At 51.8% G+C, this 13,464-nt stretch overlaps 1 protein-coding gene across 2 annotated transcripts; it reads left to right on the forward strand.

The window, feature by feature from the left end:
- The first annotated feature begins 7,572 nt into the window (after positions 1 to 7,572).
- Positions 7,573 to 9,007, forward strand: LOC136546385 (GLABRA2 expression modulator-like). 2 transcript variants are annotated; one of them, XM_066538370.1, is made up of 4 exons: positions 7,576 to 7,879; positions 7,995 to 8,096; positions 8,175 to 8,452; positions 8,541 to 9,007. In XM_066538370.1, the coding sequence occupies exons 1-4, from the start codon at positions 7,789 to 7,791 to the stop codon at positions 8,727 to 8,729; spliced, it is 660 nt and encodes a 219-aa protein (XP_066394467.1). In that variant the 5' UTR covers positions 7,576 to 7,788; the 3' UTR covers positions 8,730 to 9,007. The 2 variants fall into 2 exon arrangements, with proteins under 2 accessions (XP_066394466.1, XP_066394467.1); XM_066538369.1 differs by having other exon boundaries at positions 7,573 to 8,096.
- The last annotated feature ends 4,457 nt before the right edge of the window (positions 9,008 to 13,464 follow it).

Raw genomic sequence — 13,464 nt, forward strand, 5'->3', positions numbered from 1 at the left:
AAGGACAAACCGTGGTTTGCTACATGTGCCACATGGAAGGCCACAAGTCCTATGAGTGCAAGGTGAAGAATGGGGGAGGAGCTAAGAAGAAAGAGAAAAACAAAAAGGAAACAAGCAAGCTCTCCAACACCTACACCAACAAGGTGGACAAAAGGCCTCCACACCTTATCTTTTGAAGAAGAAGAAAAATGACAAGGTGGTGGCCATCAAGGTGAACAAGTAGGCCAACAATGGGGCCAAACGCATTTAGGTACCAAAGGAGATCATTTCCAACATGAAGAGCACCAAGAAGGTTTGGATCCCGAAAGGGAAGTGAGAAGTCCGATGGACTTCGAGGAATTTGGAGACTTGCCAAAGTGTGGGTGCATTTCATGGGGTGCACCATTATGGACAAGGTAATTGCCAAGTAGGTTAGTGAATACTATGGACCCAAATTCCCCTTCTCATGTTATGTAACTAGATTTAATTTCTTGCAATTTCAATTAGCATCTAGTTCCTTTTCATGTCTAGGTTTGCATTTGCATATTTAATCTTTTGTCTTGCATACACTAGGTATATCTTATGGTAGGCTTGCTCGGTTTCACTCTTAACCCTTGGAGCAAACCTACATGGTTTAAATTGTTTAGGAGCACAGCACATAGCTTGTTTTACAATTGTTCATCTAATATGTGCCAAAGTCCAAATTGTAGATAATTTCTTCTAAATATCACTTTCAAAAATGATTCTCACATTCATGTGATGTCATCTTTCAAGTGGTATTTTTTATTCTAAAATCAATGTGCATGTATCCTACAAGTATTCCATACTTGTGTGCACAAATTTAGGGAGAGGTTACTCTACAAGTTGGATGCTTTGAGACTAACACCTTTTCAAGATTATCATGTGTGTAGTAGTCTCATTGCAAGGAAAATGGAGTCCTCGGAGTTAAGCATCATACTTCAAATATACACCACCTATTGCAAGTGGTATAAATCAAATTGGTTTCCACATATGGTATTTCTAAACCAATATCATCATGTTGATTTCACTTTTGTATTTATATGCTTTCTCCATGCATTATATAGATTAAACTCCCTTGAACATTAATTTGCCAATTTTGCATAAACTACATTCTCCATCATATGTATGCATATATTTAGGGAGAGCTTAGTCTATGCAATGTGAGAGTCAACCTTTTCGGTGTTTGATTCCAAAGGGGGAGAATTAGTAGGACCAAAAACAAGCCTAATCATAATAATTTACAAGTGGTAATGGTCCAAGAAAGGGAGGATATTGAATTATAGAGTTATGGGGAGGCTTAAATCCATAATGCCACATGGGAACATTTGCAAGGGCAAGATAAGTTTCCAAAGATGTTTACATGTGGTATCTTTTAGCATCATATAAACTTGCCCTTTGCATTGCATCCTAGCAAGTAAATAGTTTTTAAATTACAAAATTTTTATTATTTGCTTGCTTTGGTCGTGTTGTTATCAATCACCAAAAAAGGGGGATTGTAAGCAAAATGGACCCTAGGCCCATTTACTTTGGATTTTGGTGTTTGATGACCAACACAACCAAATTGGACTAATGAATTTGCAAGTAATTGTTTTGTAGTTCAATAGGGTGTAAGACGTGACTTGGATGAAGGCAACATGATGATCCCATGATAAACACCATAAGCAAGACCCTAGAAGCACAAGAGAAGACCCAAGATATCAAGCAAAGTCCAAGCACGAAGATGGAAACCAAGTCGGACGCAAGATCGCAAAGAAATGAGCTCGACATAGGTGACCGAACGTGGCCCTATGAGGACCAGACACATCCGATCAGTTGCTTAGCAACAGCAGGCGTTAGCAGCAGCGATCGGATGCATGGATTTCACTGTTCATCATCAACGGCAACGTTCTCAGCATAACTGGATGAAATGGTAGGACGACCGAACACACCAAGAGGTAGTGTCCGATCATATCCAGAAAGGTTCCAGAGCGGCGCCGGCATGACCGGACGCGTCCGATTGAGTGAGACTAGACTCGGCCTAGAGTCTGATCAACACACGCACTCCAATGGTTAGGACCAGATGTGTCCGATCAGGACATGATCAGCGTCTGGTCACTAGCAGAAAGTTGGGTCTCAGGTCCAACGACTAGTTCTCCCTTGTGGGGCTATAAATAGACCCCCAACCGGCCATTTGAGATGTGGAGAGCTGAGGAAACATACCAAGGGTGTTGATATACCACTTTAGTGATCTCCACTTGCATAGTGTTTAGTGATACATTCAGTGATTAGTGTAGGTGCTTTGCGAAGTGCTTAGGTTAGTCAGACCACCGCTTATGCGCTTGCTCTAGGTTTAGGCCATGAGGTTTGCACAACTCTTATCACTCGGTGCTTGCATGCACCATTGTTGTACATCGGAGGGGCTTGTAGTCTTGCGAGATCACACCAACCGCGTTTGTGGTGTGGCTGCCACCGTGTACCAAAGGGAACAAGGCCCGTGGTGGTTCGGCCGGAAGCTTGATAGTGAAGACGACGGGGAGCTATCCGGGAGAGGCTTGTTGGAAGGCACATCGGAGACCCACTTGCGCATGGGAAAGGCCTAGGGCTATCCACGAAGTTACCCAACTGAGAGCTTGGCCCTTGCGAGGGATTCCTTGTGAGGGGCTCCAACGAGGACTAGGGGGAAGCTTGCGCGCTTCTCGATACCTCGGTAAAAATATCGGAGTCATCAACGAGAGTTTGCATATCTCTACCTTGCTCTTTAGCTTCTGCATTTACATTGCAATCTTAGTTTGCGCTTTACTTTCCTAGCTTAGTGATAGGCTAGTTGATAGGTTTGGAACCTAGGTTGCATAACTCCCTTTTACGGTAGAGATAGCAACACACTAGCAAAACCGTAGTTGCATATTTAGATAGTTTATCTTTTGCATAGATTTTTGCTAAGGATAGAAAAAGAGGCCATAGTTTAGAGCTAGAGTTTTAAGTTGCCTAATTCACCCCCCTCTTAGGCGTCACGGTCCCTTACAATTATCTAGGTCGCTGTCACCATAGTGTAGTTGATCTTTGCTTGCCCAATCTGGCCTAGGGCGCCTGGCGCCTTGAGTTGGACGGGCATTGAAGTTTCTGATGTAGCAGCTGCGCGCTAGGTAGGGTTCCCGCCTATGCTCCATGCCGCCATCACCTGGCTAGAGTGCGCTTGGCGCGTGGTGCCTCTTGAGGGCACCACGCGCCAAGGAGACATGTACGAGGCTGGCCTCAGGATGCCACCTCTCCGCGAAGCTTTGAGCCTGCTGCATCGCCGCAGTTTGCAGCTGGTCTCGTAGCTCCTGATTGACGCGCTTTCCATCATCGGTCGAGGGTTTAGGGGTCATCTGCATGGTCATGGCAGCCACCGCAACGTTCTGGCTAGCTTGGGGGAAGACGGGCGTCTCCCTCTTGCCCTATTGGATTTGATCATACACACAGTGAGCCCACGCCCATGCGCCCTCAATGTCGAGGTGTTGCGGGCTAGGGCATCCGTCGTAGCGGCACTCGTTGGCTTGATCAGCTTCATGGGCCCTGGATTATTCTAGGCACTCCTGGTCATACTCGGCCTGTTCTTCGGGGGTGTGTGGAATTGAATAGGCATTGTCCTCTGCATCCTTCATTGGCGCCGCCCTATCCTCCGAGAGGTGCAACATGTTGCATTCTCTTAGTGGATGGCAGCTCCCCTCGAAATTGGAATCAGGGTCCATATTCTCAGGGGTTGCCAGTAGGAGGTCATAGATGGATTCTGGATCCTGTTCCATCATCCCCACAAACCCAGAGGATTTTGGTGTTATCGAACAACCACTGCACCTGGCTAGCTCCTGCTTGAAGAGTGCGATCGCGTCCCTCATTTCAGAGGGTAGTGAAGTAATGGGTTCTAGAATTTGGCCTTTGGCGGCAGGGGCCCATTTCTAGAGAGTTGCACGAGAGCGTTCACCAACATGTAGAAAACACATCGACTTACCACTGGCTCGGGATTCGGCCCGAAATATGCGTCGATTCTGGATGCTAGCACATCAGAGTTGACGATTATGAGACTAGCTCGGGACTGTCCATGATCGGGCGTCGAGATGTGTTGCAGAGCCGCATTCTCTTCATTGAGCCACAGCTGACCTAGACGGTCAGCTTTGAAGTCTAGGTCCCCGAAGCGTAGAGCTTGGATGGGGAGAAGACCGTTAGCGAGAGCTGGCCCGTCGATGTCAGCGAACTCGAGGCTTCCAAAGAGGATGCGGCTGTCGATGGCCATGACAAGAGCAAGTCTAGCGTAGGTTTAGGGAGCCATCACTTCCTTCTCAACAATGATGACGTAGGTGCGTGACTGTCCCCTACCTGGCGCGCCAACTGTCGGTATTTTGTAAACCGAACTAGTAAATTTATACAATTGCCGCGCTGCTCTAGAAAGATGATGGTAGCATCCAAAAGGCATGAGGATTTATACTAGTTTAGGCTAGAGCCCTACATCTGGTCTCAGAGATGATCGAGTGCGTGTTCCTCGCTTGAATTCTCTGAAGTTCTTACAATGGGAGGGGTGCAAGAATGGTGGAAGAGGAGGGAGAGCTAGAGCTAGCAGATGGACTGCCTGAAGGAAAGCTCTAGGATCCCTACTACGATGGAAAATGTGTAAAATGGTAGAGGGATGTCTCGAAAGGATGCTATGATTGCCCTTATATAGAGTTTGGGGCCAGGTCATGTACAAAGAGGAAGGTTCTCCCGATCGAAGGGTCGTGAGCCTGCGAGAGAGCCTAGCTAACTTGGCTTGCAAGCTATGTCGTCTTGTGGTGCACGTCCAGGTGTGGTTGTCGTCATGGTCTTGTGGCCACATCGTGGCATGGTGTGACGTGGTGCTACTGTGCCGGATATGGTGGCACTGTAGGTACAGTGGTGGTTCGCCAGGCGTCCTATGCGACGTGGTCTCCACTGTGGTCTTCGTCATCGCTTCTTGATTTTCTGGGGCGCCGCACAGGAGTTGGTAGCCTCCCCCGGGTCGTCGATCGCCTTGTTGGGTTGAGGAGCTGAGGGCCACGATCCCGATCGTTGGGGTCGTGGCTCCCGCCAGTTTGGATGGCCTCTAAGTCAAGGCCTTCATCATGGATCCCATCCCGTAATGAGTAGAACCGTACATGCGTCCTATCGGTCCATGTTTGGACGGTGGGTCGCCATATTGACAGACACCGCCGTGCGGTGTTGTCTTATCCATGTTGCGTGGCACAGGGATGGCGTCTGACTGGACCGAGGTGACCGTTGTCCCCTCGGTCCTTGTGGGGTCAGTGCGGCGTGTCTACTCTTGTCAGAGTAGGCACGCTTGGTCAGGCTTGATCCCTCCCCGTTCCTCTCCAGGGGTCGGAGTGGTGGGGAGGTCGTGTGTATTCTTACGCGTTGTGTGGCTAAGTCTGATAAAGGGGTTGTGGCCGACCCCGCCTTAGCGCTTGGCCGGGTTTTCTAGGATCAGCTGGGCCTCGGCCATTCGGGCTCTTGTTGGCTAATGTATCGTGGGCTGCTCGACTTGCTAACTAATCGGTGCCTTGGGACACCCTGGGGTTATAACCCTGACATCGTGTTTACACGAGAACCATGATAGAAAGAGCTATATTGTATCTAGGATTCAAAATCAAGACCCCAACATCCATGTTAGCTGAGCTATGCAACGGTTGATACTATATACAACTGAGTTTTAACTACCAATTTACGAATCTCATATGTATATTTGACACTCTAAACGATGTCAAATGAAAAGGTTGTTCGCTGCAAGTTGTAGATCTCATCGAGTATAGCAACTTTGATGTGGACTTTGTCTCCATTCGACATTGTTAATCATCTCATATCCAATCCAATAACTTATATTAAATATTTGGACATGTGAACCATCTCAATTAAAAAGTTATTAATACAAAATTTTAAATCTCTTTGAACACTTTAATTTCGGTATAAGTCCGGCAATGATTGCCTGTGGTAGTGTGTGATTTTTATATTAACTGATAAGTATGAAGACTATGAGTATCTCATAGTTTTATGGTTGGGATTCTCCTTACATCGAAGACAATAATTTTGTTTCAAAGAGATGGTCATAAATTAAATTTATCACTTTTGAGTGAGTGAAAAGTTATAAAGGTTAAGTGAACGCCCCTCACATTTGCCTTCTTAAAAGTGACGAGCAAAGGTCTTTGCCTGGCTTCTTCCTCACATTTGAATCACAGCCACAAAAGCTAGATGATTAATGTCTCATGATTTCCTGGTTCTGCTTAATAACCCAATCTAACATCTACTGCACCAGAGATATGGTTGGACGTATAAAACCAAATCAAAAGCTACAAGCCTCAAAGTTTTGTTTAATTAGAATTCAGTGCAAATAGAACATGTAAAAGATAAGTTGAACTTCATCTGTTCATAGAAATGTGAAAGTGATCTTCGTGTACTAACAAGTTGTTGTGTAATTAACACCATCTACACAGAAAGCACAATTTATGAAGAGGTTCTTAGCTTGCTTGATGAGCCATTGTAAACTTTGATATTTTGATATGGGAATTACCATCCCCCAAACGCTAAGGAAAGTAATACTACCTTGTAGGGCCACAAACTGAATCCACATAGAGAATGTGACGTTTGCTATATATGAATGATGATTTGGTAACATCATGGCAAGCGTTGTTGCAACGGGTAGGAGGATTATCGCTTACAAATTGGAGTTACCAGGCTCTGCTACTGGCTCAGATTCTAGAATCCAAATGTTGGTCTCAAGGGGAGGTGCCACTACGTCTGTCAGCAGGGTTCAATACTTCAATGGGATGATGGTGCTCATGCTGTAACATCATGGGAAGATGAAGCAGGTTTTCGCTGCCTCTTTCTATCAGCACCAGCTTGGCGCAAGCTGGAGGAGAATGTGTAGACACGGCAGTAGTGGCTGATCAGAACTAAATAAATGCAGCTTTGGTATTGAGAATATAGTTTGGGCCGGAAGATAGATGCTGGGCCGTGAATGGGTGTGTTGAGTGGCCCAGTGAACGGTGCTGTAACTGAACTCATCAGATGTCATTGTAAGTTGTAACTACCTGAATACTCTGAAGCTTTGGTTCTTGCTTAGCCTTCCCCTAATTCTGTCTTCCGTCCAGGCAGCTTGTAACAGTTAATTTGAGAAATGAAATAAGATCGTCTATACACGAAATCCTATAAGTTTGCGTGTTTGTAACTCCGTATACAAGAGTTAGCAAACAACACCAGCGCGCACGCATGAGACCAAAATCGTGGCTTTCTCGAACTTTGCCAAGTCGCGTAGGGTGGTGACGCGGACAAGGGATCGGTGGCGCTGTCCGCTCACCGCAACGTTGCATTCATCTCGACTGGCGCCGACCCCTTTTTTATACAAGGAGCCGTGCCGTGCCGTTCCGCTACAGCTGCGCGCCCGTCACGTGGCGTCGTCCGCCTCGGTCGGGACGGCTCCGTCGTCCCGTCCCCCCTTCCGCAGCCTCCTCCTTGCTGACACCGCCGCCCCACCACCGCTTGCCTAGATACAGAGGAGTCGGTGCAACCGAAACGGTGCAGAGACTGGTAGGTAGGAGGTGCCTCGTCGCCGTCGCGCTCAGCAAATAGTGGAGTGGAGTATCCTACTACCCTGACCGATGCGACCGGCCGACTGCTAGCTAGCTGTAGCTGCGCTGTTGCCATATCGGTCGAGCCGAAGCAACCAAACCACCTGCCCCATTTCGATACGCGCGAGGGAACGGGATCGGGATCGGGAAGAGAAGTGTGGGCAGACAAGAGACAACAGGGGAACGTTCCAATCAACTACCGATGCAGCGGGACGCGAGAAGCTGGTCGCCGGCGGCGGCCACGGAGGCCGGCCCTTTCGCGATGCCTTCGCCCGTGCAGCCGTCGTCCAGGAGTCAGTGCGGCGCGGTGCCACATGTCACTCGAGCCACATCTCCTGCTGTCCGGTGCTGCTTGTTTTGTTTCTGACGGTTTCTCCTCGATCGGTTGTTTGTTCCGCGCGCATGCAGGCACGAAGGAGACGGTGAAGAATGCGCTGTCGCGGTGGGGGCGGAAGGTCGGCGAGGCGACCAGGAAGGCCGAGGATCTGTCGCGCAACACATGGCAGCACTGTGGGTGATTGTTCAGTTCATCAACACTTAAGCTTGTGATCTATCTATGGAATTGATTGTAACTGGTTTCTTGGCTAGTGAGGACGGCGCCTAGCATCGCGGAGGCCGCGGTGGGGAGGATCGCGCAGGGGACCAAGGTGCTGGCGGAAGGCGGCCACGACAAGATATTCCGGCAGGCCTTCAGCGCCCCGCCGGACGAGCAGCTCCGCAAGTCGTACGCGTGCTACCTCTCCACGGCCGCCGGCCCGGTGATGGGCGTCCTGTACCTGTCCACGGCCAGGGTCGCCTTCTGCAGCGACAGCCCCCTGTCCTACGAGGCTTCCGGCGGCGACAGGACGGAATGGAGCCACTACAAGGTACGTACGTACGTACGTAGGAGAATCGCTCTCACAGTCCCACGCCCTCATGTTCTGCAACTCGAGATGATGGACGAATGGATTGCAGGTGGCGATTCCTCTTCACCGGCTGAGGGCGGCGAGCCCGTCAGCCAACAAGCTGAAGCCCGCGGAGAAGTTCATCCAGCTGGTGTCGGTGGACAGCCACGAGTTCTGGTTCATGGGGTTCGTCAACTACGACAGTGCGGTAGCGCACCTGCAGGAAGCGCTCAGCGGCTTCCGCAACCTGCAGGCGTGACGAGGACCTCTCCAAAGTCTCAACTCCCAAGGCAATGGTGGACAGCATTGTACTGCTCGCCAGAATTGATTTAACGGAGCGATTCTGTTCGCGCTCTGTGCGTGAGTTGACGTACAAGTATTTGAATCGTGTTGTACCTGTCCGGATTTGCGTGACATGTTTTGGTTTGGTTGCCATTGTCAGCGAGAGAACAGTCGAATCGTTTTATTCAGGTTTCAGAGGAGACCATGATTATTATTCATGGCAACGGCTTTAATGATCACGGGCCAGATTAACCTGTGGCTATATATCACGATTCCTCTTTAAAGTGATCGTGCCTTGCAACAAGAGGACTTGCGCTGCTGCGCGAATTGCTCGTTTGCTGAGAAGGGCATGTTTGGTTTCCTTCACTCGTCCACCGAGCATAGTAGCCAGTTTTCATTATTCCTATACAAAATACAAATCATGCTTCAATCCCTAAACACCCACCCACCTTTGTTCGACTTAAACAAACCTGAACAATGTTTATGATATTGGGGAAAAACATATACGACTAGAACAAATCATGCAATCCAATGGAATGAACTTTTACATAAAAGGAACAAAACAATGTATACCTAGAACAAATCATGCGAGAACACACGTGGACCGAACCCCGACTCGGATCTAGGGATAGGGTCGGTGACGCCCTTGGCGGCCGCCCCCCTTCCCCAGCCGCCGTCGTCGCTGGCAGCCACCCAGGCGCCGGCGGCGCCCTCCCCCTCCCCCTCCCTCCTCCTCCCTACTCCCTCCTCGCCCACCAAAAGCCCCGCCTCCTCCCCTGCACCAGGCCGCGGATGCGCCACCTCCCCGCGCGCCGCCACCATTGGCCGCCGCCCTGGCACTGCCACGCGCGCCTCTACAGGGCGAAGAAGATGGCGTTGATGGCCACGGGGCGGCTGCCCAGTCAACGACGCCGCCCGTGCCGCGCCTCCACCAGCTGTGGAGCCAGCGCCTCCGCCCAGCCATGGGGGGCTGGCGGGCCTGGATCTGGGGCTGCGCGGCCCGATGACAGGGGAGAGCCCCCTGCCTCTAGGTCGTCGTCCGTTACGGAGAGCACTGTTTGCGGCGAGCTCAGCCCAGCGCCACAGGCTGCCTCAGGACGCCCTGCCGCAACCTTGCTCTCTCCCTTCGCCCAACCCTTCCACCCATGGGAGCGTTCGAGGGGACGCTCCAAGGCTCGTCGCTGGGCTAAGGATGAGGATGGCCTCCTTGATGTCTCGGATGCGGAGCGGACGTCGATCGCCTCCCAAGCCCCCTACCTCTACGCGGCTCGTCGAGGCCAGCAACGCCTGAAGTCGCCGCCAGCCGAGAGAGCCTAGCCACGCTCAGTCGTCGACGGAGGCGAGCGCGGCTATGCTGCCGGGGCCGGCGCTGTCGATGGGCGGTGCAAGCGTCCTCGCCGGTCACGTCCGCGGCTCATCCACGGGCTCCTCAGTCCGTGGACGTGACGGAGACAGCAGGCCCACCTGAAGTGCCTGTGATCGTGCGCAGTGTCGGCGCCCGGACCATCGGAGGCTTGGACCACAACCTGCTTCTGGCGTCCGGCGGCGCTACGTTTTCTTATACCCAGCGCCAGTGGCTGCGTCGCCATCGCCATCTTCCTTTTGCTGCTCGTTTCGATCTCCTTTGCTTGGTAGTAGTAGTAGTAGAAAACGATGGACGCGGGCACGTCGGCCCCCCCACGAGACGCATGGCGTGGTCGCATGGACCTCAAATCTGCTATTCTCATGCATGATGCGCCTGTCCTGTCCCGAGATGCGCGCCAAAACCGTGACAGGTCGTCCACTTTGGGCGCGCGGTAAATTCAGCGGCAAATCAACAAGAGAACAAGACGCGAAAACCAGGGTGTCGCATCTATTTTCTGATTTTTTTTAAAAAAAAAGTAGAATACATGTATGCATGCGTGTTCGGTGGTATTGCGCGTTTTTCGTGTATTGGAGACTAGAAAGCTCGCCTGTCTCTTCTTTTCATGTATACATACGTGTGATGTGAGTGTAGAGTGTGTGGGTTATGTCGAGTGTACGCAATAAAAAAAACAAGCGAACAAGACACATGCATGCACACATCCACGTAACTGGGTGCTGCACCTGCACCTGCACTGATGCTGTCTGCTGCCGCTGCTGCCGATGCCGATCGATGGGCCGGCCGTCGCTTTGGACGCGTCGTTCCCGCCGGGGATGACGGCACAAGTGCACAAACAGGTGGTGGGTCTCGGAGCAGGCTGCGGTCTTGCTGTGCAATTGTCAGCGTGGTCAAATTCCGGGGGCCAGCAGTGTGCGAGGTCGATTAGCCAGATCGCCAGGGTCCATCGTTTAGCCCCAGCAAGAATGAAATTGACAATACAGCAGATGATGGATGATGGCACCGCTGCACCTGCACAGGGTACCGAGCAAACAAACAAATTGTTTCATCGTCATGATTCATGGGACATTGGGACGCCGGGACCTGATGAAACTTTAGATCCATCGGGACCGTGTCTAGGTATGCTGTACGGATCCAAATGTCACACGAACCATCCTTTAGGCCTAAGTGTACTGCGTCATATAGGAAATACAGCCGGTCAATCAAACAATTTTGGTATAAAACTTTATCTTGATCTGACCTTATATGAAGAAATTATGATTTTTTTTTGTATGCAGAACAACCCATCACTACCGGCTGTAGCTATGAAGTGACAGTGAAAGTCCACCTATCACCGTCAATTGAAGCCACAAAATGGCTGTGATAGTCGGGCAATGATTTCGCCACCAACTGGTAGCGATAGTCGGGCAGTGGTTGCCTATTCTTTAGTAGTGTAATTTTTATATTAATTGATAAGTATGAAAACTATCTCATAGTTTTATGGTTGAATATTGTCCTCACGTTGAAGACCATAATTTTTTTTCAAAGAGGTGATCATATTAAATTTATCCCTTTTGAGTGAGTGAAAAGTTATATAAGGTTAAGTGGACGCCCCTCACATTTGCTTTCTCAACAGTGACGTGCAAAGGTCTTTGCCTGACACTATAGGACGAGTTGGGCGGCGGGGATGGTTTTGGGTCGCCCATCCAATGGGATGAGCTGGGCAGCAGGGACGAGGATCCGTCTCTGCCGCAGGCGGGGCCTTTCCTGTGGCATGCCCCGGGGCAGGAGGGGGAGTACGCGCCCCCGGAGCCGGCGGAATCAAGCCGCCCCACTCCGTCCGGGCCTCCCGCGGTGGCCCCGGAGTCGACAGGGACCGGCCGCTCTGCTCCAATCGGACCCTCCGAGTAGAGCGAGGGCTCGAAGCGGCAACGTGTCGACGAGGAGCAGCCGGGGTCGGGCGGGCCGGCCCCAAAACGTCATCGTCCGATGGCGTCAGGGTAAGTGAAGAGTTTTTTTCGTCCTTTTGTTCTAACGAACTTTTGTCATAAACTGACCGTCCTGTCCCTTGTAGCGTCGGAGGACGTGGGACTCTCCTGAGGCTTGCACTGAAGAAGAACCTCCTTCGGCAGACGCGCCAGGACCCGGCTAGCGCCGCACCGGAGGTGAGCGGGAGTGGCACTGGGGCGGCCACAGCGTCGACCGGGGAGGCGTAGCCGATGGCTGTGTCCACGGGAGAGCAGATGGAGGAGGGTGCGTCCGAGGCACCCATGGCGGGCGTGGCGCAGCCGGGTGTGGCCATGACGTCGCAGGAGAAGGCGGCGCAGCCGGTGCCATCATCCGTGTGGGTGGCCGCACTTGCGGCGGGGCAGACGGAAGCGGGCGTACTCGAGGCGTCCTTAGCGGATGAGGCGACGGGGCAGGCCTCCGCATCCACGTCACCCGCCCCCTCTACCGCTGGAGGGTCCGCTCCAAAGGAGTTGCTGCCGCAAGAGGGGTCGGCGCCGCTAGAGATCAGCACGGAGCCATCCCGGTCTCTGGTCCGGGTGGTTGCCCTCGATGATGCAGCAGGGGAGAGGGAATGGGGGAGCGTCCACACCGAGGTTGGGACCATGGTTCATGCCCTAACCATCGTGCTGAGCTCGTTGCGCGACATTGTCGCCCCGGTTGGCCAGGTATGATATGATCGTGCTTCCAACCCTCATTTTCTCTTTCTGCGCCTCTAAGTCTTGTCCTCTCCGCAGTCCCTTATGGTCTACAGCCAGGAGAAGTCCCAATTCCTCGATGAGGAGGCACGACGGAGCAAGGGGTGGGCCGCACAGCTTGCTGTCGCCCGTCAGGAGGTGGCTAAGCTTGCCTCCGCCGCCCGAGAGTTGGCCGACCTTTGAGTCCGGGAGAAGCTCATGGCCCTAATCAATAGGGCGTACACGAATGCCATGGAGGCCGAGCGGCTACGGAAGGAGCGGGATGATTTGCTCCGAGACGTAGAGGGGCTCCGCACGGAGTGTGACTTGGCTCGCCAGGAGTGCGCCGACACCCAGTAGTGGATCGACCTCCTCAAGGGTGAGCTTGAGGGGGAGAAAGACCTAAAGGTTGCGGTCGAGGGCATGTTCGCTAGGCTCGCCGCGGAGGCCAGTCAACGCTAGGAAGAGGTCTGGCGCCTGGAGGCTGAGGTGACCCGACAACGCGATGAGGTGCGTAGGCTTCGGGTGGGCATGGACAGTAAGTCTCCAGTTTCCCTTGTTGTCTTTCTCATCAGAATCCGTGGTAGGCCTTTTGACACAGTCAGTATGTGAGTTGGACAGGTCTTGACGACAAGCTTGGGGAGGAGGTGATGAAGAGCCATGGCTAGAGAAGGAGCTCGATGATGTGA

Source organism: Miscanthus floridulus, chromosome 3 (genome assembly GCF_019320115.1).
Source record: "Miscanthus floridulus cultivar M001 chromosome 3, ASM1932011v1, whole genome shotgun sequence".
Classification (NCBI taxonomy): Eukaryota; Viridiplantae; Streptophyta; class Magnoliopsida; order Poales; family Poaceae; genus Miscanthus; species Miscanthus floridulus.

Bases quoted from the DNA above. Each gene is read 5' to 3' on its own strand.
- LOC136546385 (XM_066538369.1), top strand. From the start codon at position 7,901: ATGTCACTCGAGCCACATCTCCTGCTGTCCGGTGCTGCTTGTTTTGTT. The intron at 8,097-8,174 runs GTGGGTGATTGT...TTTCTTGGCTAG, and splicing joins GCGCAACACATGGCAGCACT to TGAGGACGGCGCCTAGCATC. The intron at 8,453-8,540 runs GTACGTACGTAC...AATGGATTGCAG, and splicing joins CGGAATGGAGCCACTACAAG to GTGGCGATTCCTCTTCACCG.